The sequence below is a fragment of the Rattus rattus genome, chromosome 3, assembly GCF_011064425.1.
Source record: "Rattus rattus isolate New Zealand chromosome 3, Rrattus_CSIRO_v1, whole genome shotgun sequence".
NCBI lineage: Eukaryota > Metazoa > Chordata > Mammalia > Rodentia > Muridae > Rattus > Rattus rattus.
The window spans coordinates 181710559-181735146 of NC_046156.1; the positions used below are offsets into that span (position 1 = coordinate 181710559).

General features: G+C 41.1%; 1 protein-coding gene across 1 annotated transcript in view; it reads left to right on the top strand.

Moving 5' to 3' along the window:
* Itga1 (integrin subunit alpha 1) overlaps positions 1-24588 on the top strand; it is a 144735-nt gene that overhangs the window by 90408 nt on the left and 29739 nt on the right. Inside the window, exons 8-15 of the mRNA XM_032898864.1 lie at positions 1522-1672; positions 6928-7093; positions 10969-11042; positions 11712-11856; positions 15941-16083; positions 19187-19330; positions 20609-20866; positions 22906-23036. Of these exons, the coding sequence (XP_032754755.1) occupies positions 1522-1672; positions 6928-7093; positions 10969-11042; positions 11712-11856; positions 15941-16083; positions 19187-19330; positions 20609-20866; positions 22906-23036 (1212 nt within the window). The remainder of the gene's footprint in view (positions 1-1521; positions 1673-6927; positions 7094-10968; positions 11043-11711; positions 11857-15940; positions 16084-19186; positions 19331-20608; positions 20867-22905; positions 23037-24588) is intronic.

The window sequence follows — 24588 nt, forward strand, 5'->3', positions numbered from 1 at the left end:
CACTCACTGGCACGCGCTCGCGCGCACACACACAGCACAAACACCCGGAGTAATTGTGCAGTGATCAGCTTGTAGGATTACAGATTAGCATGCACATCGAGTACGTTTGTGTCGGTATCCTGAAAGTGCTCTCGGTAACTCACTGAGCGTGAACGGACACTCAGAGTGAGTCAGAGCATGCTTTGAAAGCACCGAGCCTGTAAAGAGTTCTGCATTTTCCAAAGACCGCTGCCTACGAATGAATATTTATCTTCCTAAGTAATGGAAGATTCATCATAGCTGCTTCCACTCCTGTATAAATGCCACATGAAATACCATGGCCTTATATGGGGTCTGCCCACATGGCTAGCAGGGCCTCCCCGAGCTTGGGGTTGCACGAAGAGTCTGCAACGATGCCGCAGCACTGTTTGTCTCACACACTAATTTTTCACGAGCAAGCTCAGTGTTGACTGTGTTTTATTCCCTTTAGGAGAGGCCAGTTACAAAAAAATATTTTGAATATTTCGGAATCTGTTATCTCCATTTTCAGTGAATCCAGACACTTCGGATAGTAATAGTTTTGAATGTTCCCTTCTTCTTCTTCATTCCCGTAACTAGGCTTACATTATGTAATTACTTATAAACTCTAGAGTCTCCTGTCCCGAAGTAAGTGACCCTCCCGAGAGTTACAATTTTAAAGGCCCATGGGGAGGAGGATGCTTCATTGCAAGAAGGGACATCGGATGCTGGTGTTCCAGACAGGCCAACTCCTTCAGGGACGTTCTTGGGATGGAAAGGGTAGAGTCTGCTGTCCTGCCCTTGGCTGCTCTTCTGTTCTAGTCAGCTCTGGTTTCAGGGCAACCACACTTACTCTTTAAAAGGAGTGCTCACTGTCTCCTTCAGCTGATACTCATTAAGTTCAGTTATGACTTAGGTCTTTCAGAGAATTAGAAAGTCTGGGGGATCCGCTAAGGAAGTAGAATTGTCTAAATCGCATAGCTACTCCAGTCCAAACTTCTTTTAAAGCTTAGCCTTTGCTGGTTGGTGGTCCATGCACCAGCAGTCTGCAGGCAGAACAGATGGATCTCTATGAGTTCCAGGACAGCCGGCCTACAGAGTGAGGGCGTTTATGCTAGACCAACTTGACTTGGTTCTTGCTAAAGGTAAATGAAATAAAAAAATTCCTCTTTCTACTGGCTCCACAATCCAAGCTTCACTTCTGATACTAGACATGAGCGTTGTCCACACTGACACTAGTCACAACCTCCCTTTAAAGTTCCCAAAGAAGGAAACTCTAGAGTGATTTAGGAGTAGGGACATATTCGGTAAGTTTTAAATTGGCGAGCTGCCATCTTGTGCAAAACCTATGGAACTATTGCAGACAAGATCACAGTGCCTCTCACTTCCGACGGTGAAGGTCATGGTCATCCCAAAGGGATGCATTAAGCTGTGCAGAATGGCTATAGTTTTGTTGGGTTTCTTCATTTTGCCTAACTTTGGGCTGAGTTTGATCATCCTCCCTTTGGTCTGTGTTACCTTCAGGAAAGAGGCATTCACTGAAGCTCGGGGTGCCAGGAGGGGAGTTAAAAAAGTCATGGTTATTGTGACCGACGGAGAATCGCATGACAACTATCGCCTGAAACAGGTCATCCAAGACTGCGAGGATGAAAACATTCAGCGATTTTCCATAGCTGTAAGTACCTTGCTAGCTTGGAAACTCATGAGACAGACATCGTAGAATAAGCAATAAACATTACTTCTTAGGAATACTTGGTGAAATTTGAGAAGCCAGGTTCAGAAGATGTCTTTTATAATCATCCACTAGCAAGCCAATCGCGGTATTTCTGTGGCCCTTCTATCTGTCTCTTTATGCTGTCCCAGGTCATCACATTTCCCAGATGCAAGAACTAGAAGGGAGGGGAAGGCAGAGCATGGGAAGGGGCAGAGCACACTGTTGCAGGGTCTCTCTCTCTCTCTCTCTCTCTCTCTCTCTCTCTCTCTCTCTCTCTCTCTCACACACACACACACACACACACACACACACACACACACACACACACACCCCTTTGTACAGATTCTTTGCTGCATAATGTTCCTGGGACAAAAGAGCAAGTCCTTAACATTCCGAGCTTCGTCCTCTGTCAGATTTCCAGTCAGTTTTTCTGTCTGTCTGTCTGTCTGCCTGTCTCACCACATGAAGAGTCAGTGACACCAGTGGCCACAATAAACATCATCTCTGCCTCTCATCCTTTCAAGGAGTTCACAACCATGAGTTCTTAAGAGCCTCGTGTTTAAGAGATAAAGGGGGTCTGGGTCTCCTTGCTCAGAAACCTTCAGAGAACTCCCCCGTAGAGTACATCTGGCCCTCCCTTTCAGCTGCCAATTCATATCCCTGCAGTGCCTTCAGTCTAGGGGTAGGCTTCTCTTGTTTCTGAAATCAAGTGTTCTTTCATTCACTAAAATTGATTTGTCTTGTTTTATTTTTTTTTAAGCAAGGAGAAAGGATTTGAAACCCTAAGAGCTCACCCTGAACTCTTTACAAACAATAATTATGTATTATCTGTATTAGTTTTCAAACATCCAATCAATGAATTTACCTTTTTCCTTCAAAAGCATGAATGATGTTAGAAGTGGGAGGTGGGATTCACACACAGAAAAAAGTTCCAGGACATGATTCCCAGCTTCCTTAGGGGCAAGGCACTCCATTTTATAAACAAGATGATTTGTTTATAAAGTGATAATATCTGTCTGAAGCATCTTCTTATTTTATTTGGGAATATATATGTATATATATGTATATATGTATATATAATCATTCTCCTTATCACTATTTTTATTTGCCAATTATTATCAAACTCTTTATTATTTCTGCTGCTACAATGTAACTATGTTTGAATTCATGGTTGAGAATAATTTGAAATGCCCTTGCCTTCACTCAGGAAAATGTCCACATAATGAGTGACATTTAGTCTGTGGCTGGTCTCTTTCTTCAGTGTATAAGGCCAGAGCTTGCTCACTGGGTCCAGACGTCTGAGTATCACAGATGACCTCACTTTTCTGCTTCCCCCAGAGGAACTAGTTGGCATTCCAAGTACCATGGATGAAGGCCATAAACAGTATTAGCCATCATCAGAATTAATAGCATTGGTGTTGAAGACGTAGTTCAGCCTAGATTGCTTGCCTCCCTCGTGGGAGCACTTAATACTCAGCAGAGGCACACAAAACCAACAGTAGGGACGCTTCCCCAGAATGACAATGGCAGTGCACAACTTTTTAGTGAATCCACCATTCTGCATCATGTCTGGTGACATCGTTAGTGTTTCCTTGCTTTGCTTATTGGGAATTTTATTTGATAGTCATACATTGCTTCCCATCTAGTCAAAAGGAGATTTCAAAATCTTGTTGATCTTCCTGAAGAACCATATATCAAGACCATAATGTGTCTCCCATTAAACCAGTGAGTTATTTTCAAACTGTTCTTGAAAGCTGTATTAAACAAAAAAATTCTCATTTAACAATAATTATTTATTATTTTTTCTAATTCGTGTCTCTTTTCCCCAGTATACCATGTTCATTATTTGAGATCAAACTAAAATACAAGACACGGATGTTACTTTCACTCGTTTGTGCAACAACATAGAAAGTCTTCAGGAACCTCAGAGTCCCTTCATGCTGAATGCATCCACACAAACATAAACTTGACCTCAGTTGTTGTCTGGACTATTCTATCTCAGGTGTCTGGACCATTCCTTTGTGTCAGTTGTTGTCTGGACTAATCCTTCTGCTCTGTCTGTTCCCAGTATTTGATCCTGAACAACACAGAAATGTGTTTTGACAGGAAATGGCTCCCTCAGAGAATTAAATATTGGTAATAGAAATTCCCTATTTTAAAGATTCAAATATGTCCTGTTAAATTTTCATATTCGGAGAGGTCATGAGTTGGCTTTTAGTCATCCATTTCTGTCAATGGAGAGTATTAGATTGGTCCGTCGGGCATTACTAGATACTCAGGAACTCCTCTTAGGTGATAATGGCTGCAAGGTGTAAATCACTTATGCACTCAGACGTAGATCAGACATCCGTAAGGATCTCAACATTCCATTTATGTTTTCAAATAAAGGACATGATGCCACACATGAATGCACTGCACACTTTACTTTGACATCTCTGCCTCAAGGAGATTTCAGTTGCGAAATCTTCTTTCGGATAGATATTAGCAGAGTTAAAATGCTTTGAGATGTATGAAGCAGTAAGAAACATTAGCTGTATTATTTAAGTTTCTTATTTGTTTTCGTAGAAAACAGTTTTATAAACTACCAGGCCCTTGGGTGAAAGATCCCAGTAGTTTTCTGCCATTGTTATCATCTGTGATATAAGATGGTTCAAGGTCATATGAGGTCACAGTAATTCCTGCACCTTAGCATATTCTCTGACATTGTAATTAGCTATTTTATTTTTATTCTTTAAATATACCATATGGGTACTTTTTAAAAAGATTTATTTGTTTGTTATATATAAGTACACTGTAGCTATCTTCAGATACATCAGAAGAGGGCATCAGATCCCATTACAGATGGTTGTGAGCCACCATGTGGTTGCTGGATTTGAATTCAGGTCCTCTGGAAGAGCAGTCAGTGCTCTTAACCACTGAGGCATCTCTCCAGCCCATTATGTGGGTACTTTTACACTTAGATAAATCCACTTGACCCTCTCCTGTCACACCAAAAATGTCTGATAAAATTCACTTCACAATTAATAGCAACTTCAACCATGCATGCCTTAACACTCAGCTATTAATTTGTCTTATGTATATTTTGAATTTCATCCTTTTTAGATGAAGTGGGAACTGATGTGTCAATCCAATAGTTAGACTTGAACACCTTAGGTAAGAAGCAAACAGAATCAATGTTGGTTTATTTTCTCAGGATGTTACAAAAATCTATAGAACAGGTAAACAGTAGGAACTCAGAGGGATCCACATAGTTCATCCATTGTAAGTACATCAAGCCTGTGAAAGAGCTAAGATGGACTGGGTCCCTGGGGTCTGACAAGTGAAGAGGAGGGAGTTGGCTCGAAGTCCTCTGGTGTTGAAATGTGACATTTCCTCTGTGCTGGTCACTGATGTTCCCCAGGGAAAGGGGCAAGCACATCATGCAAAGCCTCCATGCACTTGCTGACTGGAGCAGACTCAACTCATAATTCTCACATTAACACTTAGTGTCTATCAGAGTGATTCTGCCATTGCTTTCAACCCCTGTTCATAGCGGGAGGCAAGTAAGCCCGTTGTGGGTCATAGGACGTAGGAAGAACTATGTAAATAGTTCTTGGGTTTTCCTCCATTTTTGTAAGTATATATCTATATGTCTTATCAAAATATCAATCTGTAACCTACCATCTCAAACCTCACTTTAAACCACGTTTTAAACCCTACATAGCCATACCCAAATTGTGCACTTGTAATCCCTTCATCTTCTTAAATAATTTCGTAGCACCAATGTCCATATATCTGAAAAATGAAATTCAATAATGGCTTAGTTTTTAACTTTATAGAATATAACGGCTGCTGTGTTGTGTACAGTAGTTAGAACTTTTAAGACATTTACGTTGATGTGTGTTCATCCAGTTCAGTTCTTTTTAAGAGTCGGGCTAGCATTTACATGCAGTAAAAAAACATATCAGTGCAAGGGGTGACTCCAAAGTGCACACTGTAAACATACCTGTTAACATCCTGTTCTCCCACTTCCAGAAAGTTCCCTGTGCTTTCTTCTAATACGAGCCTCCTATTGCAACCACTTTCATAACTTATTTCGGTTACTGATTCTGGTCCTCATGGAAACGGTCACATAGTGTGGGTTCGTTTGTGTTTTGCATGTCATGCAAGATTACCTGTATGTTTTTTATACTGGTGCTCCTTACATTTACTATGCTGTCCATTTTAGGAATCAGCCATCACCTGTGCAGCCTTATTTACAGGCGTTTAAGTTGTCCTCAGTTTGTGACAGTATATCAAGGGAGGCATGGATATTTAAAAGTGAGAACTAATAATCTTAAAGTGTCGCTTGTAATGAAATAAACACTAAACATGCTTTATTACAAGAGGAACATTTTCATTATGAAAAAAAGAAAGTCTTTAAATATATGCAGGCAGTAGTCCTGCAGTGACTTGATATGCCAGGGTGGATTGGTACCTGGCAGGGGCCTCCTCCTTCTCAAAGAAGAGGGGGGAGGGGCTGAGTGAGGGGGCACTGGGAAGGGGGGGAAGGGGACAGCAATCAAGATGTAAAGTAAATAAAAAAATAAATGGAAAAATACGGGCAGGCATCTTAGAAGAGCACACTTTGTTCTACATCTTATAAGCAGAAATAAAAAAGAATAACTGTGGTACTAACTGATTTGATTATCTTTCCTGATACTGACATTGTTAAATTTACTGACAATTTTATACTGACAATTTTAAAGTATAAAATTAGGACATATCTTTGTACTGGGGATTTTTAGTTTAAAATGTACATATTATTGCAAACGTGGGCATTTTTACACATTGTACACGCATGCCTTAAAGAAGAAACATGGTTAATGGTGACTTCTCATAGAAATGAAATGAACATAAAAGACTTCATGCCAGAACACACAAAGAACTTTCACGAGTCTTTAAGAAAAATGCATGTGCATGCATGTGTACATGCACACGTGTGTAACATATATATGACATAAACAACCGCCTGTAACTCCAGCTTCAGGTGGCTTGACCTCTCTGGCCTCCAAAGGAATCTGCACTCAGGTACACATACCCACCAGACACTCAGGGATAAACAGGCATAATGAAAAATAAGATAAATATTCGCAGGAGTCAATATTATGAAAGCCATGTACTCAAAAAAACTTCCACAAATATTCCCAAAAGATATCATGCATGAATACGTTCTCACCATTTTTGTTGTGCCCTAGATCCTTGGCCACTATAACAGGGGGAACTTAAGCAGTGAAAAATTTGTGGAGGAAATAAAATCGATCGCAAGCGAGCCCACGGAAAAGCACTTCTTCAATGTCTCGGATGAGTTGGCCCTGGTCACTATTGTTAAAGCTCTGGGAGAAAGGATATTCGCTTTGGAAGGTATGACTGTCTCCTAATCCGCGTGTCCTTTGTAAGATTCAAACTTAATGTGATGGGTTTGGGATACTACTCTCAGCACATCACTACCTCATTTTTACTGTGTGCAACAGCCACCGGAGAATAATTCTCTTTCCTATGACTGGTGCTACTTTTCAGAAACCCATGTTGGCTAGAACTGACCTTGTTAGGCTGTGATGGTACACAGGAAGGCTGGGTAGCACAGCGGTCAGCATGGACGTGTGCAAGAGCGCAAACGCCCCAGTGCGCCTTCTTCCTCTTCGGTGGTGTCACAGGTCTAGAATGTGAGCCTCTAGCTCAACTCTTATTTTTCCCACTGTGTTTTTGTTCCTTGAGGCTGCTACACGAGTGTTCTGAGGCAACTGCCTCTTTTCTGTTGCTTCCTCTGTAATTGCTCTTTGTGAATTTCTAAAGCTCTTCCCGGAGTTTTGCCTCAAGCCCTTTGGCTGCAACTCTTCATCGCTAGGGTCGTCCAACTGTGCCACGCCCCTGGAGAGTTTTCTTTTGACATTTTCTGTGGTAACTGGCTGCAGAGGCTACCGAGAACGCTAGTCCCTTAGGTGGGAGTGTCGTTGAGTAACAAACGACTGATCTTCTCTGACTGGTAACATCTTTTTCACATTTTTTCAAGGCTGGAGACTCTCAGAAGTCACACCCCAGATCCCCACTTCGAGAAATCAGAGAATTCCTTTGCCCTTCTGAGGCATCTTTGTTCCACTGGCTGTCTTCAGGAAGTCACTGTCAAAGTGTCACTTCTGTAGCTGTTAAAAGCTCTCTCCCGAATTTCCCAGCAGAACCTGTTAATAACAAATGAAAGAGAACGTGGGGATGAGACATGGATTTTAAAAGGGTAGACTATTTTGAATGAGTATCCGAGTTTCAGTGAGCAAGAAAAATGTAGAAAAAAAATAATTGTGTGTGTGTGTGTGTGTGTGTGTGTGTGTGTGTGTGTGTGTGTGTTATGGTGGGAACTGAACCCAGGGCCTTATATATGCCAGACAACTGCTTTCTAACTTCACTATATCTCCAGTTCAAGAAAGTGATGGAAAGCAATAGTTTTCAGTATTTCTTGAGTAGCCCACGCTAACTAACGCTTTGCTTTGCAACCGAGCGCACACATACATGTACGTGCATATAAAAAAGCCTTCTCAGAATGACTCATGATAGCGCTGTTGTCTGCTGTGCACTGTGTAATAGCTCTCATCTCTTCCTGCTGGTACGATTCTCTTTCAGTGAGAATGATACTGGCTTTACTGACCCTTTCAAGTCTGAGTCAGTCAGCGCTCAGGAGTCTGGTTTGTTTGGGGGATGATGAGGACTGAAAGCCCAGGCAGAAGGAATTTCTCTGTCCCCCACCCCCTTAATGCTATGCCTCCAGAGACAGAACACTTGAATCCTTAGCAGTCTAAAGTCACAGCAGTGTCTGAACGGCTCAGTTGTCCTGCGTCCTGAGCACGTCTCTGTCACACGGCTTTGGTCTTTCAGTAGCCACTAGGATGTTATTTAGCAAGAGGCCAGGTCATGCTTGCCTCCATTTAATATGGGCAGTCTTCCAAATGAGCGTGCCCTTTTAACGTTTAATAACACAGGCCAAGACAGAATCTATAAAGGGGTGCATCTTTCATTTTACTTTATTTTTGAGATCTATAATTACAGCACTCTTCCTTTTCTTTCTGCCTTCAAGTCCTTCCTGGGTAACCCTCCCTGCTATCTTTCAAATTCATGCTCCTTTTACCTGAATTATTATTACGTGTGTGTGTGTGTGTGTGTGTGTGTGTGTGTGTGTGTGTGTAACAATCGTAGTTTAAAACATATCAGTAATAGATTTTTAAATATAACCTGTTTGGTCTGTAGAATGCTACTTGTAGCATATCCAACTTGAGCTGGATTTTCTGTACTATTACACTAGTCATTTAAATATCATAAGTAGCATTTCTTAATATTCTCTAAGTAAGAAAGCAAATACAACCTAGAACTGGCCAAACGCAGCCACACTGTCGGGGACATGGCTTATTTTGCCTGAAATGGCATTTTAAGATTTTTTTCCCTAACCCAACCAACCCCCAGTTAAAGCTCCTTTCTAAAACATCCAAATGCTTCAAGAGATGTCCAAACGCTGCATTACCAAGGCTCAAAGCCATCTGGGTTGTCTGCTGTTTCTGTTTTTCTTTTCTAGGCAAGGTTCTGCTGGCCTTGGTCCTCCACTTCTGCCTCCCTGGGGATGGCACCAAACAGCGGTCGGTTCAGAACATTAGTGTTTACTATTTTCATAATGAGATTAGACAAGGCCTTTCCCCCAGTTGTTTGGGAAATCTCCACTTCCTGTCCTGATTTATGTAAATGGCTGCAGTTAGGAGAGTCTGCCTTGCACAATGCCATCTAGTGAGTCAAGCCAGCTCAGGCGTTGAATAAATAGGTCAGCGAATGGTATGGAGTTCCCTTTTTATTCAACTTTGGGGGAAGGCTCACACTCCTAACTGGAAACAGGGTCAGAGTGGGCAGTTTACTCTCAGTGAGCCTGTCTATTGGGGAAGGGTTAAAAGTAAACTCGCATATGATTGTGGACCGTGGAGAAGGCTATGTAGTTCCTTTCTCTGTCCTCAACTGAAAACACAGCCATCAGCAAAACGGTGTGTGTGTTGGGGGGAGGGGGGTGCTGAGACATACGACTCTGTTGTCTGCTATCCATCCTGTAAAAAAACCATGGAAGTAGCTTAACTCAGTATGTATCAAAAACACATTGTAATTTAAGGTAAGATGCATCTTAGTCATTTAAAGGTAAATTCATATGGAGCTTTAAATGATACGTTCAGATTCCTGATTGATTGCCACATTTAATCTAGCCCTATAAAAAACTCACTGACAGATGTGTCTTTTATACCTCCATGCCAGTAAATAAATAGTAAACCTGTTTAATTTCACAAATCTAATGGTTCTCATGCTTCAGCTGACAGACAGGCTGACTTGGCCAAAAATTATGTTATTTTAAACTTATTTTTAAGACCAAATAAGCTAGTCACTCCCTGGAAGCAAGTAGACCAACATTCGCTCAGTTCCCCCAGGAAACTGTGGCTTCTGCTCTATAAATATTTTGAGAAGGATACAGTTCCAATCAATGCTCTACGTTGTCTGCATTTTAGCCAGGAGCTTCAAACACTGAGTGACTGTGGTTTTTTTTTTTTTTTTAAATATAACCTTCCTTTAAAAATATAGATTTAGATGGGACACAAACTGGAGCTATGTGAGAAAGCCACCTCCTAAGCTGAATGAACCCCACATCCAGCATCAGAACCAACGTGAGCTCGCATCCTTGATGCTATCACACCATGGTACCTAGAAAGGATCCGTGCTGGGGTGTATGTAGGTGGCGATATTGAGTTGGGAATCTCTTTAAATGAGTGAAGGGCTTTTCAGCCTTTAAGGTATCAGGTTCAGCTCTGTGGGGTTCCCAGGTCAAGTAGACAAAACAGTTCATTTCTACTGTAGTAATTCTGTTTCGCAAAGCACCATGGAGTCATAGGCAGGTACAGCATAGAACTGATAGGATGACTTGCTAAAATTATGTTACTTTAAACTTATTTTTATGACCAAATAAATGCCCTACAAGCCAGTAGACCAACATTCCTTTAGCAAGGACAGAAGGCCAATGTGTCAGAATAGGAAAAAAGAGGTCCATTCATTGACCGCTGCTGTCTTCTACACAACCGTGCCTAGGGGTTTTGCTTGAGAAGTACATGGCTGAGAGTTTCCCAATATGTCCCATAGTTCTGCTAGGCAATCTCCAGGTTCCAGCAGGTCAATAGCAGCCTAAAAGACATAGTTAGGCACTTACTGTGACATCTTTCCTATATTTCCAGCGACAGCTGACCAGTCAGCAGCTTCATTTGAGATGGAAATGTCTCAGACTGGCTTCAGTGCTCACTACTCCCAGGTATGTTGACCATGTGCTAGAAAGAAATACCTTTGTACAAGTTTAGCTCTCCCAAGCAATGCCCAGGCATCAGCTGTGTACGATGGCCTTGAAGTTTAGGGTGGGAGCAGCTCTGCAGGCCGAGTGTCAATGTCTAAGCCAAACAGGAAAATGGCTTCTCACAATCTTCTCAGTAGGAGCCTTCTCCACACACTCCTCCATTTTACCAATTAATAGATGTGAACAAGACTGTCTGAGCTCTGCTGAATGTATCTGTGTAGCTAAGGAAATGAAAGGCTTAAGGTATTTGTTTAAAATGCAGGAGGTTAAGGCTGTGTTATGCTAAAAGTCCTTAAAAGACTAAAATGTAGGATATTTTGTTTTGTAATTTCATTATTTTTTTTTCTGTTTTGTACTCAGAAAAGTGTAGGAAGGCGAGAGTAGACTCATGGTCATTGTACAGAGATATGGACATCTCAGTGTGACAGTGACATAGTGTACTCAGCTTCCTCTTTCAATAAAATGGGCAATGTAATATTGTGTTTGTTTAGAGTTATTGTGAGGACTAAGTGAATTAATTTATATAAAACCCTCTGAACTGTTTCATATACATATGACTTAGAATCATATTACTAATGCTACAAAAGTGTTGCCCATACCATTTTATTGCCCTCTGTACTCACGCATTAGGACTGGGTCATGCTTGGAGCAGTGGGAGCCTATGACTGGAACGGAACTGTGGTCATGCAGAAGGCTAACCAGATGGTCATCCCTCATAACACCACCTTTCAAACTGAGCCCGCCAAGATGAACGAGCCTCTGGCTTCTTATTTAGGTAAGTCTTGGGTGCAACCTTGGTGCTTACACAAGTCTTCTTTTCGCTGGACCAAAACACCTGACTCTGGGACACTTGGGAAAGCACCCACAAACACTGAGTGCCTATGCTGTGCCGAACATATTAAACAAATTAAAAAATAGCAAAATGGATGAGGCAGAACAATGGGCATTGTTTTGGATGAGAAACGATGAAGAAATGAGCAATCTCTCCTGGAGGGCTAAAGGCTAAGACTGAGAAATGACAGAAAGGGGGTTGGGGGATGAACTCAGCTTCCTCGTAAACTAAGATTCTGAGAGATCGTTATATGTAAAATACCTTGGGATCAAGAACGAGTTTTACCTTCTCTCTATCCTAGAACAATTATAGGATAGTTACCTTCATATATAATAAATGTCGTTGTATAATTTCTATGAAAGGTAGATGATCGCGTGTTTAAAGAGCCATAGGAAGGATCACACTATGTTCAGAAATTCACCTTAGCCTGAAAAAAAAAAAAGTCCATGCCCTAACTCCTAGACCTATTTATGTGTTACCTTATAAGGCAAAAAGGGCTTTTTGATTGGAAATACGTGAAGGATCCTGAGGTAGATCATGCTTGGATATGTTGCCATAGTCCAATATAGTGAAGTGATGTAAGCAGAAAAGTCTTTCCAGGATGGGTTTAGAGGGAGATAGAGCCGTTTGTAGCTAGTCAGAGAGATACAGTGCTGAAATGAAGGAGGGAGTGGGAACATAGGTCATCCCTGTTACAAAGGACAAAGAAGTGTAACCTCTCCATAGCCTGCAGATAGGAGCATAGCCCTTCCTGCTTCTCACTATAGTCTAGGGTGAGCTGTGGAGGACTTCTAGCTTCCACAATTACAAATAAAGGCATTTGGAATGGATATTATAAGCCATCAAATTATTAATGCTGTGTTATAGCGTCAGTAGAAAGCCTACAGAGTTATGTTAAATATTATTTCTGTCGCTAACACTGACCCTATTGCTACTAGGTGTTTATAAAGACAGAACGAAGAGCACAAATGTGTTTGACATGGTCACTACTCTCTCCATAGTCACTTATTCTAGTTATTAATTTAACAAGGCAGTATTTTGGGTATTCTGGACTAGGATTCTATGATCAAATTCTTTAAACAAACCAAGTCCTACATTTGTTATTCCTTAAAGTTTGAGTTGATTGTTGATTAAGGCATACTTAAATAATTTAAAATTTAAAGACTGCACTTTACGTGAGAAAACATTAAAATGGCTTTACTTCTTCATATGACCCCTCTTATCATTTACAATTCAATGAAACTGGAAAAAATACTAGTTGACAACGTATATACACAAATATATGTAAATAGATGTGCATATTTATGGCTCCTCTATGCTTAGGAAAGGAAGAAATTCGCATATGCACTCTATAGTATACTAATGTATTTTCTGTTCGTTTCATTACCTTAGTCAAAAGTTAAGATGTTAAGATATTTGCCAACAGACATCTAGTAGGTGTAACATGTCTTTCACATGCTTCCCCTAACCTACCCTCAAACATTATTTCTTATCTGAAACAAGACTTTCAAATATGTCATTGTGGTGATTATAAACTTACAAAGAGACAGAGCTGGCTCTTCTGAAATCCGGTGGAAGGTTAATTAGTGAGGCCGTGAAAGTCTTTGAAGTCTTTGAAGGGGGCAAAGTAAGAGATCAACACTATGAAAATGCAAGTGCAAATCAATGAGTGGGAGGAAGTGTGAAACGAAGCAGGGGCTCAGGATAGAGTCACCCACCCATTTCCTTATCACTCATAACCTGCCTCCATACCTGCTTAGCTAGCGGGTTTGGTGATGAAAACCCAGGTGAGCCTGCACTCCCTGTCTCCTCATCCATGTTGTGCTGTGTTCTAATCATGCCTGACAAACTGAAAGAAACAAGAAGTGAGGTAAAGTCACCCAATGAAGCTAAGTCATACATTTCCTACTCTGTCCATCACCTGAGCTCATGCTTCTTCCAGGATGTTGAGATTAGACAACACTCTTTCTTTGTAAAGATGAAGGTCCAAAATCATTCATAAAAGGACAACATGCCTCACAAATTTTCTTATATAAACATGCTATCTGTATAAAAGTAGAATTATTACCTTATAGCAAAATATGGCTTAAGTTAGCAGTATGGTCTCTTCCATTTAGTTCTCTTTGATGTCCTGGACTACTATGTCTTCTACACCAGTAACAAGCTGCTTCTAGCTCTTAGAGCATAGCCTGTGTGTAGTGAGCACTACCCATTGATTCAGCTCCAGTTGCTACAGATACAAAATATAGACTTTTTTCCTCGATGATGATGATGATGATGATGATGATGATGATGATGATAATCTGACTTAAAGCCAGATACAAGCTCTTTTCTTAAGTGGCAGAACTGATGTCTAGAGATGGTTGGCTGTGCATTCGAGCTAGAATTCCCCACAAAATCATGAATATCAAGATACTCAAAACATTTAATAACATCTGAGAAACTTCCGAAGCCCTCAAGTTATGAGTATCTGAAAACCCTTCCCGAATGTGCCTGGTGATTTCTATCTGTAGTAAATCCTGTGTCTCTGCAGTGATGTACTTGTAGGTGTGTCCAAGGCCTTAGAAACAGGGTGGATCCCAACAAGGGTGCAGAAATTTAGCTGCACATGTGTAAAAGTGTATACGGTAATGCCAGACTTGGGAGTTGTCTATGTATTCCTCGGTGAGTGAGCTGAATCAACAGAGACACCTGCGGTGAGTGTGTGAGCACATGTGTCTCATGATCAAAACCCACCCATGCACGAGCTCCTGTCACATCCACATGATTCTGACCAATGTAGGACAAAGTGTGCTCTTAAACCTTAAGCAGAGGTGACATGGAAGAAAAAGGAAAATAGAAAGAGAATCTCCAAGTTCATGAGAAAAGTCAACATAAAATACATGTAAATGAAAGTAAAGTAGGCAAAAAGAAAACAAGATTTCACAGAGCATTAAAAATGGGAAGACAGCGATGAAAAAAATCTCAGCTTTAAATAAAAAAAAAAAAACGACAAAATCACAGAGATCCACTATTGTTAGATAACTTAACAACCATCAAAGCATCCACAGATATAAATCACAGTTCTCACATTCAATGCTTGTGAAAGTTTAATGGGACCAATGTCTCTCAAAGAGCTGTTCACAGAATAACCCTAGAATGAATATTCTGGAAGCCACTCTACCTGAATGCAGCTAACAAGGATGACAACATTGATCCAGTAATCCTTCGCTTGACATTTATTGTCAAAAATATTCAAAGGAAGGAAAAAAACACCTTCAAAATGGCTTTTGTCATCTCTAACGGTGTACCAAAAAAATGCTCAAACAAACAAAACAATAATGGAACCTACCCAAACCCCATCAATACGTAGCTAGGAAGTAAATGTGATCCCTTTATAACACAGTTCAGACCTTCAACCACTTAAAACTGCAGTTTCAAACCTTGGGAAGAAAATGCAAGAAGAGATTAAGTTTTCTGTCACCCAGAAATAAGTATTAGTCCTAGCCAGGCGTGGTGGTGCATGCCTTTTATCCCAGCACTAAGGAGGCAGAGGCAGGCAGATCTCTTGAGTTTGAGGCCAGTCTGATCTACGTATCGAGTTCCAGGATAGCCAGGTTACCCACAGAGAAACCCGTCTTGAAAAAAACAAAGCCATCCAACCAAACAAATAAAAACCTATTGGGGTGGACTGTACAGACCCTTGTATCTAAATGAAATAGAATTAGTTTGCTCCACAATGGTGATTGGAGGGTTTTCCCGTAGGCATGAGTGTGCAAGACTGCACATAAGTGCATGTAGGGTCCTTCTCCCCCTTCTGTCATTATTGTTCTACCATTTGCATCTCTAAACAATGGAAAAATGTGCTTGGGGGAAACATCATTTCAGAGTTGTTCAGTTGCAGTGGAAACGGGAGCACAGTAAAGACGTTTCACCAACACAATACAAGAAAATACAAAAATGATTAGCATGACTATTTAAAGCAATCTGATATATGACATAGGCCCCGATGGGTCCAGGTACGCATCTTGGATTTCTCTTTGGTTAGGTTACACAGTGAACTCGGCCACCATCCCTGGAGATGTGCTCTACATCGCTGGGCAGCCTCGGTACAATCATACGGGCCAGGTCGTCATCTACAAGATGGAGGATGGGAACATCAATATTCTGCAGACACTCGGCGGAGAGCAGGTAAGCCTGAAATAAATCATCCTGTGTCATCTCTGCATACTCTGGGTAACTTTTGACTAACGTTCTCTAAGCCAAAATGTTCAAAATCCGTTGTGAAGAAGCTTTCTATGTGATCCTCTGGAGGGGTGTGAAGTAGCAGCGTCTCTGACGTCGTAAGCGTTTCACATGGAAAGAAGTAAAGGTAGATAAGTTCAGTCCATAGATGTTTGAAGCAGTTTTATTCAGGATATATATGAAATATTAAGAGCTAAATCATCAAGAAGCATAGAAGTGCCGATTGTGTTGTGCATTCAGAAGGTAGGAAGGTAGCTTTAAGTTATGATTGGTACAGGAAGCTCATATGGGATAAACATGGCTGACTTCAAAAGGAGAGACAAGATACAGACAAGAACTTCTTCAGTCTTTGGAAGACTAAATTTGTCGAATTTTAACTAGCCAACTCAAAACATCAGATCATGCTGGAGGTAAAGAGAAACTGTATGCCACAGGTGAAATTGGAAAATTATTTAAAATATCCTTAAATATTAGAAATTGTTTGGGAAACTATACATGCAAAAGGCAAATGACAATATTTATAGTGCTTTAGATTAAAAAAATATGTCTATGCTATTCAGTGGTTAGGATTGAATAGTACCTTGAGTGACTTTTGTCTTTTTTCTTTTTCATAGTTGCATGGGTTTTCTAAGCCTTTCACAGTGAAAGGATTCACAAACATCATCCCACCATTTGCTAGGATGTGGTGGGCAGGATTTGCCCAGGTTTCAGTAGGCATGGTTGAGAGACACCTTCCTCCTCTGTGGGAGTCCTGGCTGTAGCCATTCTAAGCTGCAGCCCAGGTATCAGGAGAGTCACCTTGAGTGGATCTACAAGCATCCCTAGAGCTACAGCTCTGTGACCCAGAGGACCTTTATGATAGCATAGCCATAATTCACGGGGGCTCTGCAAAGAGCTGCCACAGTCAGAGAAGTCCCATTTAGTACACAGAGTTCACTTCCCATTCCACTCAGCCTGAATGTCACATCCTAACCAAAGTTTTCACCTGCATCAGCATTGCTCAGCAATGCAGGGAGACCGTCATCAGCAGACTCCAGAGGAATCTCAGAGTGATCAGAGGTAGATCAGGCTAAAGCATTTTTATTAACTTGGCCATGTGTACTAACTAGTATTGACTAAATTCACTAGACCTCATAAACTCATCAACAATAAAGTAGGCTACTATTGTAGCTCAAAGGTGACACACAAAGAACCTAAAATGGTTCATTAATATCATGAAATTGAGTGGGAAGAGGTAAAAGAGATGGAAATCAGTGAGTATAAGGGAAGCTGAATAGGAAAATTTGATATTTTGTTGTCGACAACTCAAGTCTGTTAGCATTCTGAAGATGTCTGCAAGCATAGGGGAATGTAAAGAAATGTAGATATGCAAGTACGAGAGAATGCCAGGTGATTTTTTTTAAAGCAATAGTTTTCTGTTTTGAGATTCTGAAAAACAAAACAAAACAAACAAAACAACAAAAGGTTGCTCCATGATTAGAAGATCATGAAGTTATGGTGATTTAAGAACATTATTATACTTAGACATGTTCCCTGGGACAACACAAGTTCTAATGACAAAAGCTGGGGCTGAGAGTGAAGAAGTGGGAAACTGTGGACTTGAGCAGCTCGTGGGCTCACACTCAGCTCCAGAAGTCACTGACGCTAGAACTGCATATCCAACAGAGAGAGGCCTTACCGTCATTTATTGTTATCATTGTTGTTGTTATTTAGAATTAGTTCAAATTTTTAAAAAATTGTAAATCTCTCAAATGTCTGTGAAATGGTGGTACCTTAACAAGTCACTGAAAGAACATTGGAAAAATGCATCCTCACATTCATGCCCAGCAATTTCTAGAGGCAGCCTGGAGACTGATCCTGGAGACACTCAGTGTGCAGCAGCAAAGTAGCAAAAGCATTGCCCAAGTGTCTGCATCAAGCCCACGAGAATCCAGACACAGCACAGGTGTGCCCTTCAGGACAGGACAGAGTTTAGGGGGTGAGAGGAGAGAAAGGAGCTTGCAGAGATGGAGAAGAAGTGCCGTCTATGGTGAGCATGGTAGCTTACACCTATAATCTTAGTGGTCTGAGGTTGAGACAGGAGACTTGCCACAGGTCCAAGGACAGCCTGGGCTACAGAAAAAGACCTTGTCTCAATCCCTCACACACCACCAAGAAAAAAAAAGTTATATATATGGCACAGAGGCAGAATTATAAGCACAGAGATAAAAATACACTTACCCAGGAATATCCGTAAGAGAAACACCAAGAATGTGAAGTAGTAAATGCAGGCCAATACGTGAAAAGTGCTTTAAGCATTTAGATTGCGCAATACCAGTTCTTCGCTAAAAGAGGTCTTTTTCATAAAAATGCTGTTCAAGAGGAGAGAGTCCCTACAATCTTCTATTTTGCTGTTCCTTGTAGCGGCAGGGCCACAGCTTAGCCACTGAGGAGTAAGCACTCTTTAGAGGCCAAGATACAGCGTACTCTGCACTGTTGCAGGAGGACTCAGCTACTTCCACGCATTTAGCATTTATTGTACCTTCCCACGTTGCCATATTTCCACATTGATGAAACCAGAATACCTGGTAAACTCTCTGTCTCTGTCTCTGTCTCTCTCTGTCTCTCTGTCTCTGTCTCTGTCTTTGTCTCTCTCTCTCTCTGTCTCTCTGTCTCTCTGTCTCTCTCTCTCTCTCACACACACACACACACACACACACACACACACACACACATACACACACACATACAAACCTCACTGTGGTAGTGCTGGTCTGATGTGTGGGGAAAGCCAGGACAGTCGACAGTCACAAAAGAAATAAAGGTAGTCACGTCTCCACCTCCTAGACTGAAATCTTTTGCCGCTTGCCATTCTCAAAGTCAGGACCACTTCATCCTTCAGTGTAGAGAAGACTTGGTTTGCACAATTTTCTGTCTTTCATTGCCTTTGACACCAGCTCTCACCAGGTCTCTCCTAGACCAGGATGATTTATAGATCCTCAGACTTCTGCTTCCGGGAGGAGAGCTTCTGAGACCTCATCCCTGCGTGCTGTTTTGTTTTGTGTTCTAGATTGGTTCCTACTTTGGTAGTGTCTTAACAACAATTGACATCGACAAAGATTCTTACACTGATCTACTTCTCGTCGGGGCCCCCATGTACATGGGGACAGAGAAAGAGGAACAGGGCAAGGTGTACGTGTACGCTGTGAATCAGGTAATGACATCTGAGGTCGGTGAATCCAGAAAATGCCTTCCTTCCCCTCAGTTCCCACTAATGCAGCTCCAATAGTTTTCACTCATAGAAAAAAAAAAAGATCTAAGAAGTTTACTAGCCCCATTCAATTTCACAGTTTCAAAAGAAACATTTAGAATCCAAGTTAACGACTTTCAGACCTTAATTATGTTTTGCTTAAACATATGGAATATGGGTTTTGCTTCTGTTGTTACTATAGGGTTTTGTTTTGTTCCTTTTATTTTGCCAGATTATGAAGGCTAAGTAACACAAGTGCAAATATCATTCATGTGGTAAAAATCCTACTCACAACCTATGTATAAGCTCCAGGCTGCACAGGCTGAGGGGCCTCCATAGTTACCATGGCAATAGCCAGAAGCAACTTCATAGCAGTGACACCAGGCCCTTCCTGGGAGACACAGTGGGGTTCGGAGCTCCTAGCCAGGTGGAGAGAGATAAATATTTCAGTTCTAATTTTAGACATCATTTGTCGTGTGAAGTAATGTTTACCTTACTTATTAAAAGGATATTTGCTATTTACAAACTGGCCAGTGGCTAGGTTTTTGTTCTTGTGTTTTGATTTGCTTGTTTGTTTTGGTTTAAGTTTTTCCTTGCATACTAATTATTTTAAATCCTAGATGACATACCTTTCACCCTATCTTTTTCTTGGCTTTCTCCTGTGTGTTTGTTTGGGGAAAGAAACTGTTCTCTCTCTCCTCGCTCTCTCCCTCTCTCCCTCTCTCCCTCTCTCCCTCTCTCCCTCTCTCCCTCTCTCCCTCTCTCCCTTTCTCCCTCTCTCTCTCATTTTTTCCCCCAAGAAAGTATGTTCTCTACTAGCAGTGTCTATGTTTCCCTCTACTCCGGGCAGCTTTCCAAACTTTGCTTTTTGAACAGAGTAAATTTGGTCCTTGCCTTAGGTGGAGAATGAACAAAGAGTCTTAGCCAAGAAACACACTGTGGCGAAGCGGGGCTGAGGCACACAGCGGAGGATTTAATTTTCCCTTCTTTAGGAAGTCCACCACGTGCGACTAATTACACCCTTAGCTTCATCAAGAAGAGCCTGTTGGAGTTCTCAGCATGTCTACTTACCCAGGCTCCTTTAGCGTTCCCACCTTTTCACGTATTTCACAGGTCTGTGTTGGTATGCAAATGTTACTTCGTAAGGTTGGCGTGGCGCGCATGTACTTAAGAAACCAACCCACTCCCCTCCCCCGTAGCAGTGTGAGAAACTTTTAAGTATTCTGTTTATCTTCTCTCTAGACAAGGTTTGAATATCAAATGAGCCTGGAACCAATTAGGCAGACCTGCTGCTCATCCCTGAAGGATAATTCATGCACGAAAGAAAATAAGAACGAGCCCTGCGGGGCCCGCTTCGGAACAGCAATTGCTGCTGTAAAAGACCTCAACGTGGATGGATTTAATGACGTCGTGATTGGCGCTCCGCTGGAAGATGACCACGCAGGAGCTGTGTACATTTATCATGGCAGTGGCAAGACCATAAGGGAGGCGTATGCACAAGTGAGGCCCCAAGGTTTCTCTAGGGTCTTCTTAGCCCTCCGCGCCAAGTGGGCTCACCTGTCTTACCCTATAACTTATAATTTACTGTTTTAATCTATTCTGACTCGTGGGAAACTACTTATGATTTTTTTCTCTTGTATCCTTTCTTAGAAGAATTAGCTACTAGCTTATACTCTTACCTAGCTTGTTTTCTGTATCAATTTGTCTGCCTTCTTGGACGATATCACTTGAAGCCGTAAAATAATAGTAAACAAATAATGCCTGGTTATAAGGTTCTTAATCTTTAAGAGTAAGAGGGCAATAATAGTGTGGTTTAGTCTATAAAGGAGACTGTGGGTTTTTGTAGTCAGTGCCCATATTGCTATTAAGCAAAATTATATTAAATTCATAATTATGAATTAATATTATATATTTTCATCAAATAAATATGGGTTTCTGAGGTTTATAATGTTTCTCTCAAGTAATACTTCTTGAAAAATGTGAATGGTTAGTTTGATCTGCGCAGGATTTCTTTTGTTCTTGTTTCAAATTTATGGGCAGTTAGCAGTTTCGCATTCATTGACCTAATCTATAAATTTAATTTCTTAGTACACAAGAAAAATATTCATTAAATATTCATAAATATGTAATGCACCATAAACACAAGAGAAGTAATAATGGGGAGTTTTATATAATCATAAGCAATGAGCTATTATGGATAAATATCTTACATTTCAACATTTGCCCCAACTCTCTCTAGCATCTAAACCACGAAGAAAATGCAAACATTAACTTTTCCTTTTGATATTTCCATGGTCTCTTTTATTTCTGCAGTCAACGGAACTCTTAAAACCTATTCATGTAAAATTTTGTAATGACATTAATAGGGAACACAATAAGTTACACTCCTGCCCATTTGACAAACGCTCTGTTTCTGTTAAAAAGTCTTTGTAGGATTACGAACTTAACTAATGGTGGGCAGAATTAACCATTGGCGCATCCGTGAACCAGAAAGAACACACAGAGAGGTTCCTTGTACCTCTTTGCTTTTGTTCTTTCAGTATGAATCCTGCACGTTTAGTGAATAGCATTTGAAGCAAAGAAAGATGTGTATAATTGTTTGACAGAATAAATCGTCATAAGCGATGCATTTGTTTTTAATCAGTGGTAAATCGGGATGCAGTTCTAAAGAAAATGAGCAAGACAGAGCTGGCATTAGATTGTTTTCTCAGTGGAATATGCTTTGCCGGGAGCAGACGAAGATACAATTAGTCATTTCCAGAAATTCAGCGTCAGCTCCGTGGGGGCTAACCAGGCTCATATCTCCTGATTTGTCTGCTGAAATATTATGGAAATATTAGTCAAGGGGACATGTAATACCGTGTGTCGCTTTTCCGTTCTTTGACTTTTTCCTCTGTGTCACTTAAAAGGAGTTGAGGAAGTTAAGAATCCCCAGAGCTTAGGAAGGGCCTGTTGGCCCTGTCTCCTTGCCAGCAGGTTCTATTAAGATATTATCTGCTCGGACAAACAGGAAGCTACAAATATAGGAAGATCACTTTCCGTGTAGGGCGAGGTGTACAGGTGAGCCGTCAAGAACTCCATCTTTACTGTGCCCTGCTCACACTGAGGCCATGTTCAATGTCAGTGGGGATGGACCTTTTAGGACAATTGTTTGAATTGACCTAAGCAATCATTCATTCTTCTCGCATCTATGGGATGCTTTCAAAGTTTCAGTGATATATATATATATATATATATATATATATATATATATATATATTAGAATTAAAAAAGGAAACAGAAATAGAACCTGTTATTCAGGCATCATATATCAATTCTCCCTCTCTTGGAGTCAGTAACCCGGACCTGATTAGTCTGTGCTGTAGGAAGAACCATCTCCCTAGGGAACAGTGCGACATTTCCTCTCGCTTTCATCCAGGGCCCTCTAAGTTTCCAGATCTTCTCTTTTCACTTTATTCACTTATCCAAATTCTCCATCAATTCTGAACCGTTCTGAAGGATTCTTCTGACGTCCAACCTGTCTGTTGGGATTTCCACAGCGCATTCCGTCAGGCGGGGATGGCAAGACCCTGAAATTTTTCGGCCAGTCTATCCACGGAGAGATGGATTTAAATGGTGACGGTCTGACCGACGTGACCATTGGAGGCCTTGGTGGAGCAGCCCTCTTCTGGTATGTATGCTATGGCCCCTGGTTACAATGCCACTCTTTCCCATATAATTCCAGACCACACAATAGGACTGGAACTCTTAACATATTAAATACCTATTTCCCCTCAGGCTGTTCTGTCAAGATGCAAATAATTCAATCGATTGAGGCATCAGTGAATCGTAAGAACAAAGAAGCTGAGTAGGACTGGGTAGAATGAAGCCTTACTTTGGTTCTCGATTATGTACTTGCAACTAAAACAGGCATTCTCTTTTGCATGCGTGGTGTCTTTAGAAGATATGTATACAAAAGAAAATATTCCCCTGCATTGTGTTTAACATTTTAGAGATAATTTACTTTGTTAATAATTTACCCGAAACACAGAAATGAATATATACCCTTTCATGGCCAAGGTCATAAAGACCAAGGCTTTGGCATTGCTGGAGGAGGAATTGCAACAGGATACAGAAGGCAGAGGGATGCGCAGATACAATCAGTGAGCAGATACGAAGAGCCCAGTGATGTGGACCAGACATCCATCTAGTCACAAAGATACAGTTGGCAAAGACAGAATGAATAGGGTAGACATGAGTCAAGCCACTCTTGACTCCTACCTCGAGAATCCATATTGCCCAAAAGGAAGCTAGACATGCCCCTTCCTTGCTGGTGAGGAGGAAGCTATCTAAAACTCACCAAGTGTTTGTCAAAAAGGATTTCAAAGTCATAGGATGGCCTTGCTTATTGAAGGATTTTGCTTTCTAAAACAATTCAAAGGTATAACGCAGAAATAAATACCTTAAAAAGCATGATCTTTAGAGTCACCAGAGCACTATATGCAATAACCATTTTCTAATATAACATGAGGAGCTAGGGAGATGGCTCAGTTGGGAAGTCTTGCGGCACAAGCATGAGAGCCTGGGTGGGAAATTCCTTCCACCGTTATTGAAAGAAACAGCTCTCACCTCATAGGAGTTTAAGGCATGGTTTGTTTTGAAGCAAATGTGAGTCTTGGGAATTCAAGTCATTTAACTCCCCTCTGATATAATAGGTTCCAGTGTGGAAGCAGTTTTGTGGGATTTTTACAGTAACAGAACAAAGTCATAAATCAAATATTTCAGACTGGCAGTTATAACAAAATGGAGAATCTCCCCTGTAGGCCTCAGATATTATCTGATGACATTCTTAGCTTGAAGCTACTAGTCTTCTTAGTTAATAGATTCCTAAAGGGTTTTACCTTTTAGTTACAGAATGTGAGCTGTGTAACAGAGTTGAGCAAGGAATGGCTAGTCAGGGGCTAAAACTGGGCCAAGATAAGGTAATTGGGCTGCAGACTTGTGGTATGGCAGCTTTTCCACACCGCAGTAGCTCTAGTCAGTCAGACAGTCTCTGCAGACACAGCGTCTTTACGGGAATTCTCATTCATACCGCCCACACGCACCTGGTACCCTGGGGCAGGAGAGGTGGGCAAACAAGAATCCCTCGGGTTCACAGGCCAAGCAGCCTAGCTGAATCAGTGAACTCTACATCCAAAGAAAGACTGATTTAGGCCAAGAGCAGCTGAGATTGATGCAGGAGG